This window comes from Lygodium microphyllum, chromosome 23 (assembly GCF_053477565.2).
Source record: "Lygodium microphyllum isolate KBCC chromosome 23, Lygodium_microphyllum_v1.1.10, whole genome shotgun sequence".
In the NCBI taxonomy this organism is placed as follows: Eukaryota; Viridiplantae; Streptophyta; class Polypodiopsida; order Schizaeales; family Lygodiaceae; genus Lygodium; species Lygodium microphyllum.
This window is the reverse complement of record NC_141157.1, coordinates 107,433,565-107,447,554: the sequence shown is the minus strand read 5'-3', so window position 1 is coordinate 107,447,554 and position 13,990 is coordinate 107,433,565. Positions and strand designations below refer to the sequence as shown.

Here is a 13,990-nt window from a genome sequence, read left to right as displayed (position 1 = left end):
GCAGTGCTTTGGGGTTTCCATAGACTGTTGTGTGCAGCGCTTATAAACTCCCTCCTTCTGCACTAGGCAAGCCAGCTTCCAATCGCCAAGCCTCCATGTGCCACCAGCCATAAAAAATACGATACCCTCCTTGGCCTCTAGCTATCCCATAGGCGGCGCCACAAAGTCCGTCAGAATGGCTCCGTGATGCTGTGCTCCACCCAATGCCTGCTACGTGATGGCGCCCAATCCAGTGCATATGGTTCCTTGGAGACCTATGGCGGAATTTAAGGAGATACTTAGGCAGGCATGTCCCATTTGGGTTGAGGTGGTAGATTTTCCTACGCATCTTTGGAGACTTCTACCCTTGGTATTAAGAACTCTTGGTCAGGTATTGGTGGAGCCTCGGTTGGCCTCGCGCGATAGGAATAGGGCCTGCATGCCTTGGGATACAGGGAAAACTTGCCCAACTAAAGTCCGCTTTGAGGTTCCGGGATCGCAAACATTGGTTTATGAGCTGAAATGGGGAACATTTGCTGGTCACTGTTTTAGATGCGGCCAATTGGGCCATTCCATTTCTGAATGTGACAAAAGCCCTGATGTTTTGCAGAGTTTAATGGTTCTTAACACGGACAAGCATGAACATCATCCTCAGCAAGTGGTTCACCAGCCAGAAGCAGATCATGAGCTGCTTGTCCAACATGGACATGATGATGGTAATAAGAATGTGGCTCAAACTGGTATAGAGCATGCATTGCTTTGGGGGTCGGAATTTGCCTCTGTAGGATAATTCTTGGATTACTATGGTTCAACACAATGCTAGACAGGAGCCTCGTATGTCTCCTACCCACCCTCCTCTGTTGCCTATAACTCGGACTTTTCAACGTAGAGGTAGGGGCTTCTATATGAAACCTCAATCCTCACATTCTCTTGCAATTGCCACAGAGAATAAAAGGGCTTCAGATTCTCCTTTGCGCTTTGATCTACGCGGGAGACTTGTGCCTCATGATGTTTACCGCTCTCAACAAATAGAAGTTTCCTTCCCGTGATTCCATTGCTACTTTGCAAAGAGCAGATCTAGTAGTCGTCATCCGAAGTGAAATGGAGAAGTTTCAAGCAGCTAAAGCTGTTGATGTGAAAAAGAAAGGGAAAAGGGTGGTTCAATAGTTTTCTTTCTTTGTGTTATCATGAAATTTGCTTTACGGAATGTAAAAGGTGTTTCTTCGGGCATTAAGCAGGATCGGATGTGGAAAGTTGTGTTAATTGGAAATCGGGATGTCTTTTGTGCAATGGAGCATAAACAGCATGCTTTGGCAGGAAGTGGACATGTTCCACATAAATCTAGAGTAATGATGCCCATCAAATCATCCCTGCAACCATCTTTGGTTTCTTAGGACTAATGCGGTAGATTCATGATTCTAGAAATCCTATATGAGAGAGAGGTTTTGTGGCTGGTGGGGGTGTATGCTCCTACTGTTCGAGAACGTCGTCAACTCTCGGATGATTTGCATTGTCTGGCCATGGCTCATCCAGGCTTTGTTATGGGTGACTTCAATGCATGTGTATCTATGGATCAGGCAATTTCACAGTACTCACTCATGGATGGTCCTGAATGACACACTTGGGATGCTCTAGTAGCTGTATCCTTGAAACATGATATGTGGTCTTGGTTGCATCCTTCTCAGCTCGGACATACTTATCGCTCTCTTCAACATCCAAATACTTGGGCCCAACTAGATCGGATATATATTTTTTTCCACAATGATTTTTTTCTTCCTGAAGTTATTGATATGTGGGTGGAAAGACAGCATGTTTTGTCAGATCACTACTCTTTGGTCTTGGAGCTGAATCACAGACCTTGAATCACAGACATGTCCATGCCTTTAAGGCCCTTCTTGCCCATCTGCCTCTTTGTTTCAATCAGTCCCTTCTGCTGCAAAACCAGTTCTTGGAATATATTCAACAACTGATTACTCCTTTTAGCTCCAGGGTTCCCATTGAAGGGATGCAAGCATGGGCTATATTTAGGGATAATGCTCGATTGTTATCCCGACAATATGGTATTCAGCATGCTTCCTCTTTGCGCGCTGAATTGGAGCATGCACAAGCGTTGTTGACCCACTCGTTGTCTCTGTGGGTGTCAATTAGGGGACTCCAATGATGACATGTTCACATGCATTGAATGGTTGAAAGGAAGAGTTCGATCTTTACAGGAAGAGGAATATGCTAAATACAAATTCCTGGCCAAAGCAGAAGCTTTACAAGACAATAACTGTCAATCCCATAAATTCTTTGCTCGCTTGCATCAGAAATATGCTCGTGAAAATATTGTGTGTTTGATGGATGAGCAAGGTGGTCACTAAACCTGCTTCCATTATTCACATGTGTGTTGACTTTTATAAATCGCTGTTAGGCCCACAGGAGACTCTTTCAGAGACGGTTCTTTCTGCTCGCAGATATATTTGCAATCTGGTTGGTAATCAGGTTAAGTTAGAATGGGTCGATTTGATGGAGGCCGATATTTCGGAGGAGGAGGTGGAAGAGGTCCTGTCTCGTTTGCCTCAAAGGAGAAGCCCTGGCTGGCCTGGGCTTCCTAATGAACTCTTTTCGATCCATATGAAGCAACTTAAGGACCCATTGTCTTGTCTGTGTTAGCAAGTGTGGAATTTCGGTGAGATGCCTTCAGATTGGAAGATTGTTGTCATTCGGTTATTGCCCAAGGTTCCCTCTCCACCTTCTTTGAAACAATGGAGACCCATTTCTGTAATGGGTTCTTTATATAAAATCTTTTCTAAAATCATCGCCAACAGGTTGCGGAAAGTATTTCCATAGTTGATTCATCCACGCCAATACGGTTTCATTAAGGGCCGGAATACAATGCACATTTGAATGCTCAACTGGTGATTGACTATGCTAAAGCTTCAGCCTTAGTAGGTGGTTATGCTTCAACTGGATACTGAAAAGGCTTTTGATCATGTTAGCTGGTCTTTTTTGCGGCAGCTAATGCCCACTATGGGATTCGGGCCTCGCATGATTTCTCTTGTGGATACTATTAGTCAAGGTGCTATAGCTTGCATTGCACTTAATGGAGGAATCACGGATGAGATTGCCTTGTCTCGGCCTCTTTGACAAGGCTGCCCTTTCAGTCCCTTTGCTGTTTGCCTTACTCACCCGATGCTTTCATTGTTGGACAAGTTGGCCGATCAAGGGGAGATTGTTGGTCTCACTTTTCCTAGTGGGACCCAACATTTGGGGTAGTATTTGGCAGATGATTCATTCATGTTTCTTAAGGCTGATCGCTCAAATGTCAATCGTGCAATGGTTGCATGGAATATTTTTGCTATTGCATCAAGGCTTCATATTAACACTTAGAAATCTACACTCCTTTCCTGCACAAAAAATGATTTGCAGGCCTTGGGCTGGCATGGAATTGTGATTTCTAAGGGAAACATAACTAGACATTTGGGCTATCCTATTGGTGTGGATGTAGCTCCCCGTACATTGCTAGATTGGATGTCATCCTGTATTCATGATCTGTTCATGTACTGGAAGTCTCAAGGCTGGTCTCTTCATGTGCGACTTAAGGTTGCTCAATGCATCATGATTAGCATGTTTTCTTTTTTCCTGCCTCTTCTACCTTGGACCAAGAAGTCTCTTCTAGAATTGGTTCAACCTATCTGGTTCATGCTGTGGGAAAAGAAAGGGAATCGCTTGGACTAGGTGTGGATTTTGTGGCAACATGTTACTACTCCTAAAAGGATGGGGGGAGTAGCTTCGTTGGATGCTAACTTGCATATGGCAACCTTGAGGCTAGCACTTTTGCAGGCATTATGTAGAGAGATTCACCCCTGGTCAGGGATTGCAAAATTTTTCATAGAAAAGATTGGAATCTCTCACAGCAGCACGGTTATTCAAGCCTCTTGGTGGCATGTGCTTAATTCCAAAAGACTTGTAAAGGTCTCTCAGTCTTTTCTCCTTTCTCATTTGATCGTCTCTTGGCAGGCAATGTTATGCTTCACAGTTTGGCACCCTCTTGATTCTCGTGAGGAGAATTCCTTGTGAGGAGAAGTGGCCTTCAGCCTGTCTATGTCAGCTATCCAATCTCCATCAACTATAGCCCTACTTGGCGACCTGTTTTTGGCTGCTGCTATCCACCTAGCAACCTAGGCTAAGCTGCATTTTGCTGCACGACTACCATTAGAGTGCTTGTCATTGGATTTTCCTCACATGCTGCCTCTGTTTACTGCAAATGCAGGCTGCCCTCCATTAGCACCCCCTCACTCAGCTGTCATCCTACTGTTCTTGGCCTCAATGATCAGTTTTCCACCACTTTTGTGTGGTGCACTACTGCATTCAGCCAGATCTATCCTCTAGATTGCTGCATTTTGGTTAGCAACCTGCTGCCCTTCCATTTTCAGCATTCTCTCAGTTCCAACTGATGGTTACAACACTTGGGATCCATCTCTAGTGGATATCACACTCCGACTTCTCTCATTGCTCTACCTTTGAGCATCTTATACACTCTTTCCATCATTTACAACATTGATTCATTCACTTCATATTCTCTTTTTTCTCTCCTTGTGTTTGCGTTTTTGCATCTTGCATTTTGTGTTTTGTCGTACGTTGTTGTTTGAGTTGTTTTAGTTGTATTCATACATTCTATGTTTTCTCAATTGAAACCCTAGCATATCTTCACACAGTATCAAAGTTGGTGCTCTTTTAAAGAGTATCCTACAACTATCATAGAGAACTTGGTTTTGTGTGAGATATAGAAATCTTGCTCCTAATACATCCAAATCAATTATAAGACTAGCCACCTCTCCGATTAGGAAGAACATACGGCATTTGGAACGACTCGCAATCCATCTTCTTCATCACAACCACACCCAGTGTCAAGTTTGTCAAACCCTTTTGAATCATTGGTATCAAAACCTTACCCTATGTTTAAGACCTAGATAATGACGAGTTTAGAATAAATATAAATTGAGAACTCTCCCAAAGAAGACGTACTCCCGTATGTACATCTAACACATTTGTTTTATTTGAGCATGATGTTGGTGGTCATTTTTCAAACTCCTCCCACCCCTCCATCTTCTAGTCAAAACACAGATTTTCTTTCCTCTGCTTCCAATAACTTAGGATCACACTCCACATTTGCATCCTTGGTACATCATTAGGGAGAATGCCACCCTTTAGCATTATGCCTCACACACCCATGAGTGAGCACATCTATTTATCCTAGAACGGCCAATAGCATACAAGAGAGTGTATACATGAACCAAGAGTCCCACTATCTCAAAGAACCAAGCTCTATTAAGTAAGTACAAGCATCTCCCACTGGAAGTGAATCTGGAATGCAAAGTGAACAAGCAAAGCTCAAGACATATACATCAAAACATCCGAGATGTACATCAAGGCATCATAAATACATCTGGGAGCATAAGTATCCAATGAAGTTTCAATACATGTAAGTGAGTAAGCACAGAAGCTCAAAGCAACTGACCAATGTCCAAGTACATCAACTATAGCTTAAATCCAAGTGCCAGAGCATGTCATAACCATATCTGGACTCATACATCAATACTAGACATCACCATAGACATGTAGCATACCCAAAAGACCATGTAGAGACAATAGGCATTCAAAGCCTAAGCCCATTGTTGTATGCTTACTGTCCAAACTGATATTACAATAATAAATACTTCAATGACTAAGTTAATCATCCCAAAAGCCTTTGCGAAGCATGAATGCGTCATCTGGGCATTGCAAACATTCCCTATAAGCATCAGTAGAGCATAAACCAATCAACTGCTTGCTGTCCAAACCAAAACAGTTCTGTTCTATAAAAAACAGAGAACTAAAGACCGCACATAGTCAACTAGGTGAATGCTCAAATCCTAACTACCCTGGGGATTCAGTTTGTTCTTTGTAGCTCTCACCGCACTCTTCATTTCTAGCTATAGAACACCCGAATTCGATATTGTATACAAAAGTTATTGCCAAAATACAAAGTGTTGTCAAGTTACCATAGCTGTCCATGACTTCTGCAACATTCTTTGTATCCACTCAAAATGGATAGAATGTCTACTTCTTCTCAGCTCAATAAGCACTCAACAAGGCTTAGCTAAGTCCTAGGCGGCTCCTCGACAAGCTAGGAACAAGCTAGAACAAGCCCAGAGAAGGGAAGAATCAATGCATACCTTGAAAGAAAAAAACAATTTCTACCATGAAACCTTGAACTAAAGCTTTGAATCCAAGGTGAAGCAAAGGATGAAGAAGCTCCTCAAATACCCGCTCTGATACCATTTCAAAGGTAGAGCCTAAGTGAAAGCACACAAGTGGAAGTAAGAGCAAAGTAGGAGATATGGCAAATGGAATAAGAGAGCAAGAGAGAGAGACACTGATGTGGGAACTCCCAACAATCACAATGTGTGAGCAACCTTCCCTTATTCAATAGTCACTAAAAAACATAAAGAATAAAGTGATAGTAATGCGCGCCCGCTAACTACATTGTATAGATGTGTGGTCACAGTGTGTATAGTAAATACAGTGCGGTGTAGGCACAGGCGTCTTTATCCCCAACATCTTTATACTTCATCGCCCAACATCCATGGGTGGTTGGGATAGCTTATCTATTTTGAGATATGTTGGATGTAAACATCCCTCTCCTTTCTCCCTGGGGCACAAATTACTTGATAGGACGAAAACCTTATTCAATACCTTTATTTTTTTAAGTTCAATGTGGTTCCATCCGCCTTTGCAAGTCCTAGTATGCCACTAGGTAACCAACGAGTACCCTTTGTCCGATGCCTTGGCCTCTCTAGGATAATCACTTGGCTCTCTTGGTAAGATGACTATCACCTTTGTAGACTTGGTAAGCCAATAAGCAGCTCATGTGCAATCTTTGTGTAATGCCTTGACTACTTTGGGGTGGGATGCCTTTGGAGTAAATTTAAAAAAATGACTTCAGCTATACGTACTATATAAAAATTTTAAAATGCACTTGAGATATGCTTAAGTCTCCCCTCGGTTTCAGTTTTGGGCCTGAAAAGGAGAGTTGAGCTAAAACTAGAATTATAAACCAATTAGCTTTTTCTTACAACCCCAAAACTCAAATGTTACCAAACTATCATTAAAAAGAAATGCATTTGTAGAGAGAGTCTGTATCCAATAAGCCAAACCCTAATTTGGGAGAATCCACTTATCTATAAATAGACAAGCTAACCACTATTCAACCTATCCCTTTTTTCCAGGTCACATAAGTCTACACACTCTCTCTCCCCTATTGTTGGTGCCCGGTATTCAGCCTTCAGCCTGTCTACACCAGCTGTCTAGCCTCCATCAATTGGCAGCCCTACCCGGCTACCTGTTTTTTGCTGCTTCCAGCCACCTGGTGACCCCACAACAGGCTGCATTTTGCTTTAGGACTACCATGACAGCAACTATCATCAGTTTTTCCTCACCTGCTGCCTGCATTTACTGCCTATGCAATCCACCCTACATCATCACACCCTCACTCAATTGTCGCCCTGCTGTTCTCAGCCGCGGTGATCAGTTTTCCAGCACTTTTGGGTGGTAGACTACTGCGTTCAGCCAGATTCAGCCCCTAGACTCTTGCGTTTTGGTTATCAGCCTATTGCCCTTCCACTTTCAACATTTTCTCAGCTCCAACTGGTGGTTACAACATTCATGATCCGTCTCCGGCAGATGTCACACTCTAATTACTCTCATTTCTCTACCTTTGAGCATCCTGTACACTCTTTCCATCATTTGCTACATTGATCCTCTACACTCTTTCCATCATTTGCTACATTAATTCATTCACTTCAGAGATTTCTTTTTTCTCTGTTGGTGTTTGTGTTTTGCCTTTTTGCATTATTGTTTGGGTTATTGTGTTTTAGTTGTGTTCGTACATTCTATGTTTTCTCCATGCAAACCCTAGCATATCTTCAAACACCCAGCCTATGGTTGTTAGGTGTCCCAATTTCACCTTTGTATCATGTCTAGCAGAATATTGGGTTTCTTGATGGAAGGAACTACTTTTTTTAAAGAATAAAAGAAAATATCCATAACTAATTATAAAACCCCAAAGCTTACAGTCGAGACAGTTTTTTAAGTCAAACTGCCAAATATTTTTGCTGCCATTTCATTAGGTGCTCTAGGAAAACATTCTAGTATAAAGTTTATAGGTATCATTCTCAAAAACATTTGACTAGTCTGCAGTCTAGTTCCAAGTCAATTTTAAAATTTGGAGTGTGTCAAATACACCATGGAAGCTGATCTAACATCTTTAAGAACTGAATTAATGTTCTGCCCCAGTTTCCTTTCTACAAAAATCAACAAGAAAGGGTGACAAAGTAAAACTACTGGCAAATCTAGTCAAAATGACAAACCTGGTAGTAGACATAAGCTGCAAAGAATGCGATAAGGAGTGGAAGGATTGCCCACAATGAGGATGTGTTAACGATACCAATGAGTGCAAAGGTTGAGAGTAACTGAAATATGGAGCTCAAGAACATGTTTGTGAAGACAGCAATATTACGGTCAATGTCTGTGGTGTCTTTGGCAAAACGATTGATTATTCTTCCAATTGGATTTGAGTGAAAGAAGGACATAGGAGCTCTCAGAATTGAAGCTAACATGCCATTATGCATTCTCTTAGCAGCTGCAAGACTTGATAAGATAACCCAAAAGGAGTTGGACAAAGTGATGAGTACCTAGCAAATCCCCGCAAGAAAACATAGTTGTATCAAACATAAGTGCAAATTATTCAATAAGCCATCTGGATGCTTGACAAAACGTGAAGATTTCAGTAATGCTGGTAAGAGAACTGGAGGTACCTGACCAAGAGATAACAAAGCATATACACCATTGTAAAACAAGGTGCTATGTAACATTGTGGATGAAGTATCAGTCCAATAGGACAGCCAGGTGCTGCTTGATACACGGCAGACCTCAACCATGATATAAGTTGAAAACATCACCGAAACCACCCAGAACCCACCAAGGGCATTTTTGTACCTGCAGAGCACAACAGGAGTAGCATGAGCATGTGAATATTTGCAAATTTCTGTTGTGCTTTTTTCACAGGACTTCCACACATTTCACCTGGAAAGAACCTTCCAGCTTACAACACCAGTTTCCCGCTCTTCTTGCTTGATCAGAATAGATTTGCCATTTTTTTTCTTTACTGGGTCTTTGTACGTCCCATCAACAGTTTTAGACATTTGGCCATTCACTAATTCACCATCCTGTTGTTTATTCTCAATGATCGCATCTACGCCCTCTTCCATCTTTCCAGCATTTTCCATAAGCTGCTTGAAAACTGATCCAGATGTCATAAGTTCCTCGTATGTACCCTGCTCCTTGATCACACGATCATGTACTACAACAATTTGATCAACTTGTGAAAGGAAGTGCAACTGATTAGTGACCAAAACCCGTGTTTTATTTCGAAGCTCTTCACGAACACAAGATTCAAAAACCTGCAAGATTTCTAGCTATAAGTATTACAGGAATGATAGATTATTTGTAAACAGCAACTGAAATTTCTGTTCGTACTAATGTGACAATCAGTTTACCCACCTGACGGGCAACATGTGCATCAAGTGCACTCAAAGGATCGTCAAAAATGTAAACATCTGCATTTGCATAAACTGCACGGGCAATAGACACTCTTTGTTTCTGCCCACCACTCAAATTGACCCCACGTTCACCTATTTCGGTAAGATCACCCCCCTAAGATGAAAATAGGGAGAGGTAGAGTATTATGAGCATTCATGGACTGAAGCCACAATAGCCTGCTATATAGTATATTGACAGAAGACTTACAGGCAACAATTCAAGGTCTTCATCCAATGCACTGACACTAATGGCCCGTTTGTAACGTTGAGAATCAAAAGGCAAGCCAAATAATATATTATCACGTACCTGCAGGACTGGGATTAGTAAGGTTTCTTGGAAGACATGGAAACACCAGTTGAGATCAAACAGTAAGACATCTTTTCTTGAACTTTTACATTTCAGAACTCACAGTGGCATTGAAGATCCAAGACACCTGTGGCACATAAGCAACAGTGCCTCTAAGTACCAATTCTGACACAGAAACTGGTGGTAGCTCGCCTAAGATGGCAGAAACAAGTGAAGTTTTCCCATGACCTGTTGCCCCAACAACTGCAACCAAGCTTCCCACGGGAACTTCAAGATTAATGTTTGTCAAAGTGGGTACCTCCTCCTAAATTCCAACAGTTTAAAGTTAGCCAGAAAATGGAAATAAAGTCAGGCTAGCATCAACCAAATATTATAGCCAGATCTAGTAATTAAAGGAATGTTAAACCTTCGGATCCCAAGAAAAAGTCCCATCCTTGATTGAGATTGCAGGAAGACCAGGTATAATAGGTGGATTTGGTTCTAAATCATGCTCTTCAGCAAGCAGGAGGTCTTGCAACCTTTTCAGAGAGACATTGGCATTCACCACCTATACATAGAAATGAAACAGCAGCAGAATGAGTTGGCCTGAAACTAAGAAACGCAAATTCTTATCCAGCTGTGGAAATAGAGTTTGAAATCAGTTACCTGAGTTATCAAGTTTGGAAACATGTAAAGTGGAAACCTAAGCACAGAAAAAAGGGACAGGGCAGTAAAAGCCTTTGCGGCAGTAAGGTTCCCCTCGATCAATGAATATACCCCAAAGGCAATTACAGTGACAAAGACAGGTACACTATTCAAAAGAAAGCTGTTTACCTGTAGAAAGTCACCAAAGTAAGGTTACCAGGCAGATACAACAACACAGCTCCTCACTGACAAGCAAAAGCAGAAAGAGTATGCCAAACTATCCATACAAAGGACTGAGGGGCTGGAAAGAAAAGAAACCTTTGCTAGTTCTAATGGATACATGAATCATATCTCTATGTATATATATGTGTGTCCAAAAACCACAAAATGGAAAGCGAATGCATTCAAAATGTGCATGACCTGATTTTATACCAGTGAGCAGTTTGATTACTGAGATAAGGAGCCATGCTTGTTCACATAGCAAAAAAGGCATACAAAAGAAGATCCACATGTTATTTGGATTCCTAACACGGTTGTCTCCGTACATAGTACGAACTGATCCGCACGGTACGGTATGGTATGAATCCGCACGGTATGGTACAGTATGAATTCATATGATTTAGTATGAAAAAATAGGCACTTTTTGGCCACTCTCCTCCAAGCCTACAACTTTCCTTTTTTCTTTCTCTTTTTTTAATTTTCCTTCTTTCTTTCTTATTTCTCTCCCCCAAGCCTCTCTCTCTCTCTCTTTTTTTTTTTCGTAAAAGCCTCTCTCTCTCTCTTTTTTTTTCGTAAAAGGTAATTGTATTAATTACGAAGAAAGTACAAGATTACATGATTACACGAGTGCAAGAGGCACGAGGGCCATAGGCCAACGTGTGGGAAATCCCCGGACTAGGGTACTAAAAAGTTACACCAATCATGGCAAGGACCCAGAGGCAATTGCCAAATGCCAGGAATACAAATCCTCCCGAGGGAGCAAGTCAGAGTGCCTGATGAGATCTAGCTGCCAATGCAAGAGCCCTTTAAGCCTTGCAATATGTCGCGGTACATTAGAAGCCGAATCAAAGAGAAAAGCATTTCGGGTGGTCCAAATGTGCCAGCATCCCCAGTATCTGAAAAAATGGAATAAGATCTTCATATGTAACGGTGGTGGTGTGGGATACTTCGGGCGCACAAAAACCCAATCGAAGGGAGTCAGTGAAGACCCCACCACCGCGTGCCAGATTCGTGACAAGAGTGACCAGATATTCTTGGCGAGCGGGCAAGAAAGAAAACGATGTCGGGCCGATTCCGCCGAAGTGGTGCAGAAGAAGCAAGTGCCATTCGAGATTCGACGCTTGGAAAGGGCCGAGGCAAGAGGAAGACCACCAATCATTACCCGCCACAGAAAGACCTTGCATTTGAAAGGTGACTTGTTCTGCCATCTCTCCATCAGCGTTGCCTGCCACCATGACAGTGATTTCCGCAGGCCCCAAACAGCATTAACTTTCACGCCCAACCATTGGTGATCTTTAATGAGAAGATGATACACCTGATTAGTAGAGGCCTTTTCCAGACTCAACCGGCCTGCAAGGTCCCAGTCCTGCCAAGGGCGATCCATAGCCAGGGCAGGAAAGGGTTGCCTACCCTAAAGTTCCGAGGAAAGCTTCCCCCATAAATCACGGTATCCGCGCGGGATCCTGAAAAGTCTCCTAGCAGTCCGAAATGATGCAAGGACATTGCGAGTGGCAAGGGTAGCATCCGCAATCGAAGTCACACCCAAACGGGCCATGCGGTTAAATCTTGGTCTGAGCTGATGTTTATCTTCCCATGAAAGTAATGTGGATACCGCCAACAATTCCAGCTGAAAAGAATTTGTCTGCACGCGGTCCCCTACAGGATGCCAACGGGCCTTTTGGAGCACCATTTCCAAGAGCCGACCAAATGCACTAACAAAGAGGAAGAGGGACTGGAGAAACGAGCGTCAGCATTAAGGACATGCCACCATGAGGCTCGAAGCCGTGTGTTACCCTGGCGGAGGCCGCTGTCCTCAAGAAAATAACGGGCTATGATGGTCCACGGGTGATGATCCACACACATGGCACGAAACAGAGACCAACGAAGAGCCAGGATATGAGTTTCTGCATCCAAAATAGCTCCACCACCCATGCGCTTAGGGGTACATGCATGTGACCATGAAATCCAGGAAATGCCTGCCTGCAGTGAATCTTTCTTCCATAGCATGAAACGAATGGGATGAGTAAGAGCCTTCAAAGTACTGGGCGTCCATGGCAGTAATGGCAGGAAATACGTCAGCATTGGTAGCATAATTGTCTGAGCCACTTTGAGGCGGACATGGAACGGCCAGGCTTGCGACTTCCAATACATAAACTTCACGGCCAGTTTGTGTGAAATCCACTCCAGCAGGGCCTTTGGCCGTACATCCACCCCCAATGGGTATCCAAGATGCCTGACAATCGCGCCACGAGAAACCACCTGGCCCTGCCAGCCTAATGACTCTAAATCAGGCTCCGTGCAACTGAGAATGGCTGACTTGAAGGCATTGATGCGAAGACCAGAAGCTTGACCAAAGAGCGTCCAAACATCTAATGCCTTGCGAATGTTATCCCTGTCCGCCTGCAAAATCATAAAGGAGTCATCAGCCAAGGATTGGCTAATGAAGTGCTGCCCCAAAGGAAGAGATAACCCTGCCAGCTGGGCAGAAGCCGCCATGGAGGATAACATTGAAAGGACCGGGTGAGTCGCCAAGGCAAAAAAGAGAGGACTCAAAGGGCAGCCTTGTCTGAGCGAGCGTGCAAGGAGAAATGGCTCTGTGACCCCACCATTAAGCATAACTCTTGAAGAAGCCTCAGTACTAATGGTGTAGATCAATCGGGACATGCGGATCCCAAAGCCCATAGCAAACATAAGCTCTGCAAGGAAAGACCAGTCCACACAGTCAAACGCCTTTTCCAGGTCCAGTTGAATCAAGACCACTTGCTGATTGGAGTGCCTCGCATAATCAATAGCCATTTGCACATTCAAGATATTGTGCAAAATGTTGAGTCCCTTAATGAAACCATATTGGAGGGGGTGCACAAGAGCTGGAAGGTGCTTGTGAAGCCGATTTGCCAGCACTTTGGAAAAGATTTTATACATCACGCCCATCAACGAAATTGGTCTCCAGTGTTGCAGCTTTGACGGCGAAGGGACCTTGGGGATCAGTTTGATGAGGCCTTCTTTCCATGAAGAAGGCATGACCCCTGTTTCCCAAACCTGCTGGAACATGACCACCAAAGGCTTTACCAACTGCGTGGCTGAGTGCTCAAAAAATTCATTAGTGAGACCATCCCAACCAGGACTTTTATCCTTAGGCAGGTGCAACAACACATCCATAACCTCCTCTTCGCAAATATCCGCCTCCAAAGAGGCTTGCATATCAAGCGGAACCTGCTGGTGGACCAGCTGATAGAAG

The 13,990-nt window shown here is 43.2% G+C and overlaps 1 protein-coding gene across 1 annotated transcript in view; it reads right to left on the bottom strand.

Annotated features, from left to right (window-relative positions):
* The window catches only part of LOC148016595 (ABC transporter C family member 2-like), a 160,929-nt gene that overhangs the window by 25,364 nt on the left and 121,575 nt on the right, over positions 1 to 13,990 (bottom strand). Inside the window, exons 15-22 of the mRNA XM_087664235.1 lie at positions 10,555 to 10,722; positions 10,316 to 10,456; positions 10,013 to 10,213; positions 9,811 to 9,909; positions 9,565 to 9,717; positions 9,088 to 9,464; positions 8,820 to 9,000; positions 8,373 to 8,696 (exon numbers count right to left, since the gene is read on the bottom strand). Of these exons, the coding sequence (XP_087520361.1) occupies positions 8,373 to 8,696; positions 8,820 to 9,000; positions 9,088 to 9,464; positions 9,565 to 9,717; positions 9,811 to 9,909; positions 10,013 to 10,213; positions 10,316 to 10,456; positions 10,555 to 10,722 (1,644 nt within the window). The remainder of the gene's footprint in view (positions 1 to 8,372; positions 8,697 to 8,819; positions 9,001 to 9,087; positions 9,465 to 9,564; positions 9,718 to 9,810; positions 9,910 to 10,012; positions 10,214 to 10,315; positions 10,457 to 10,554; positions 10,723 to 13,990) is intronic.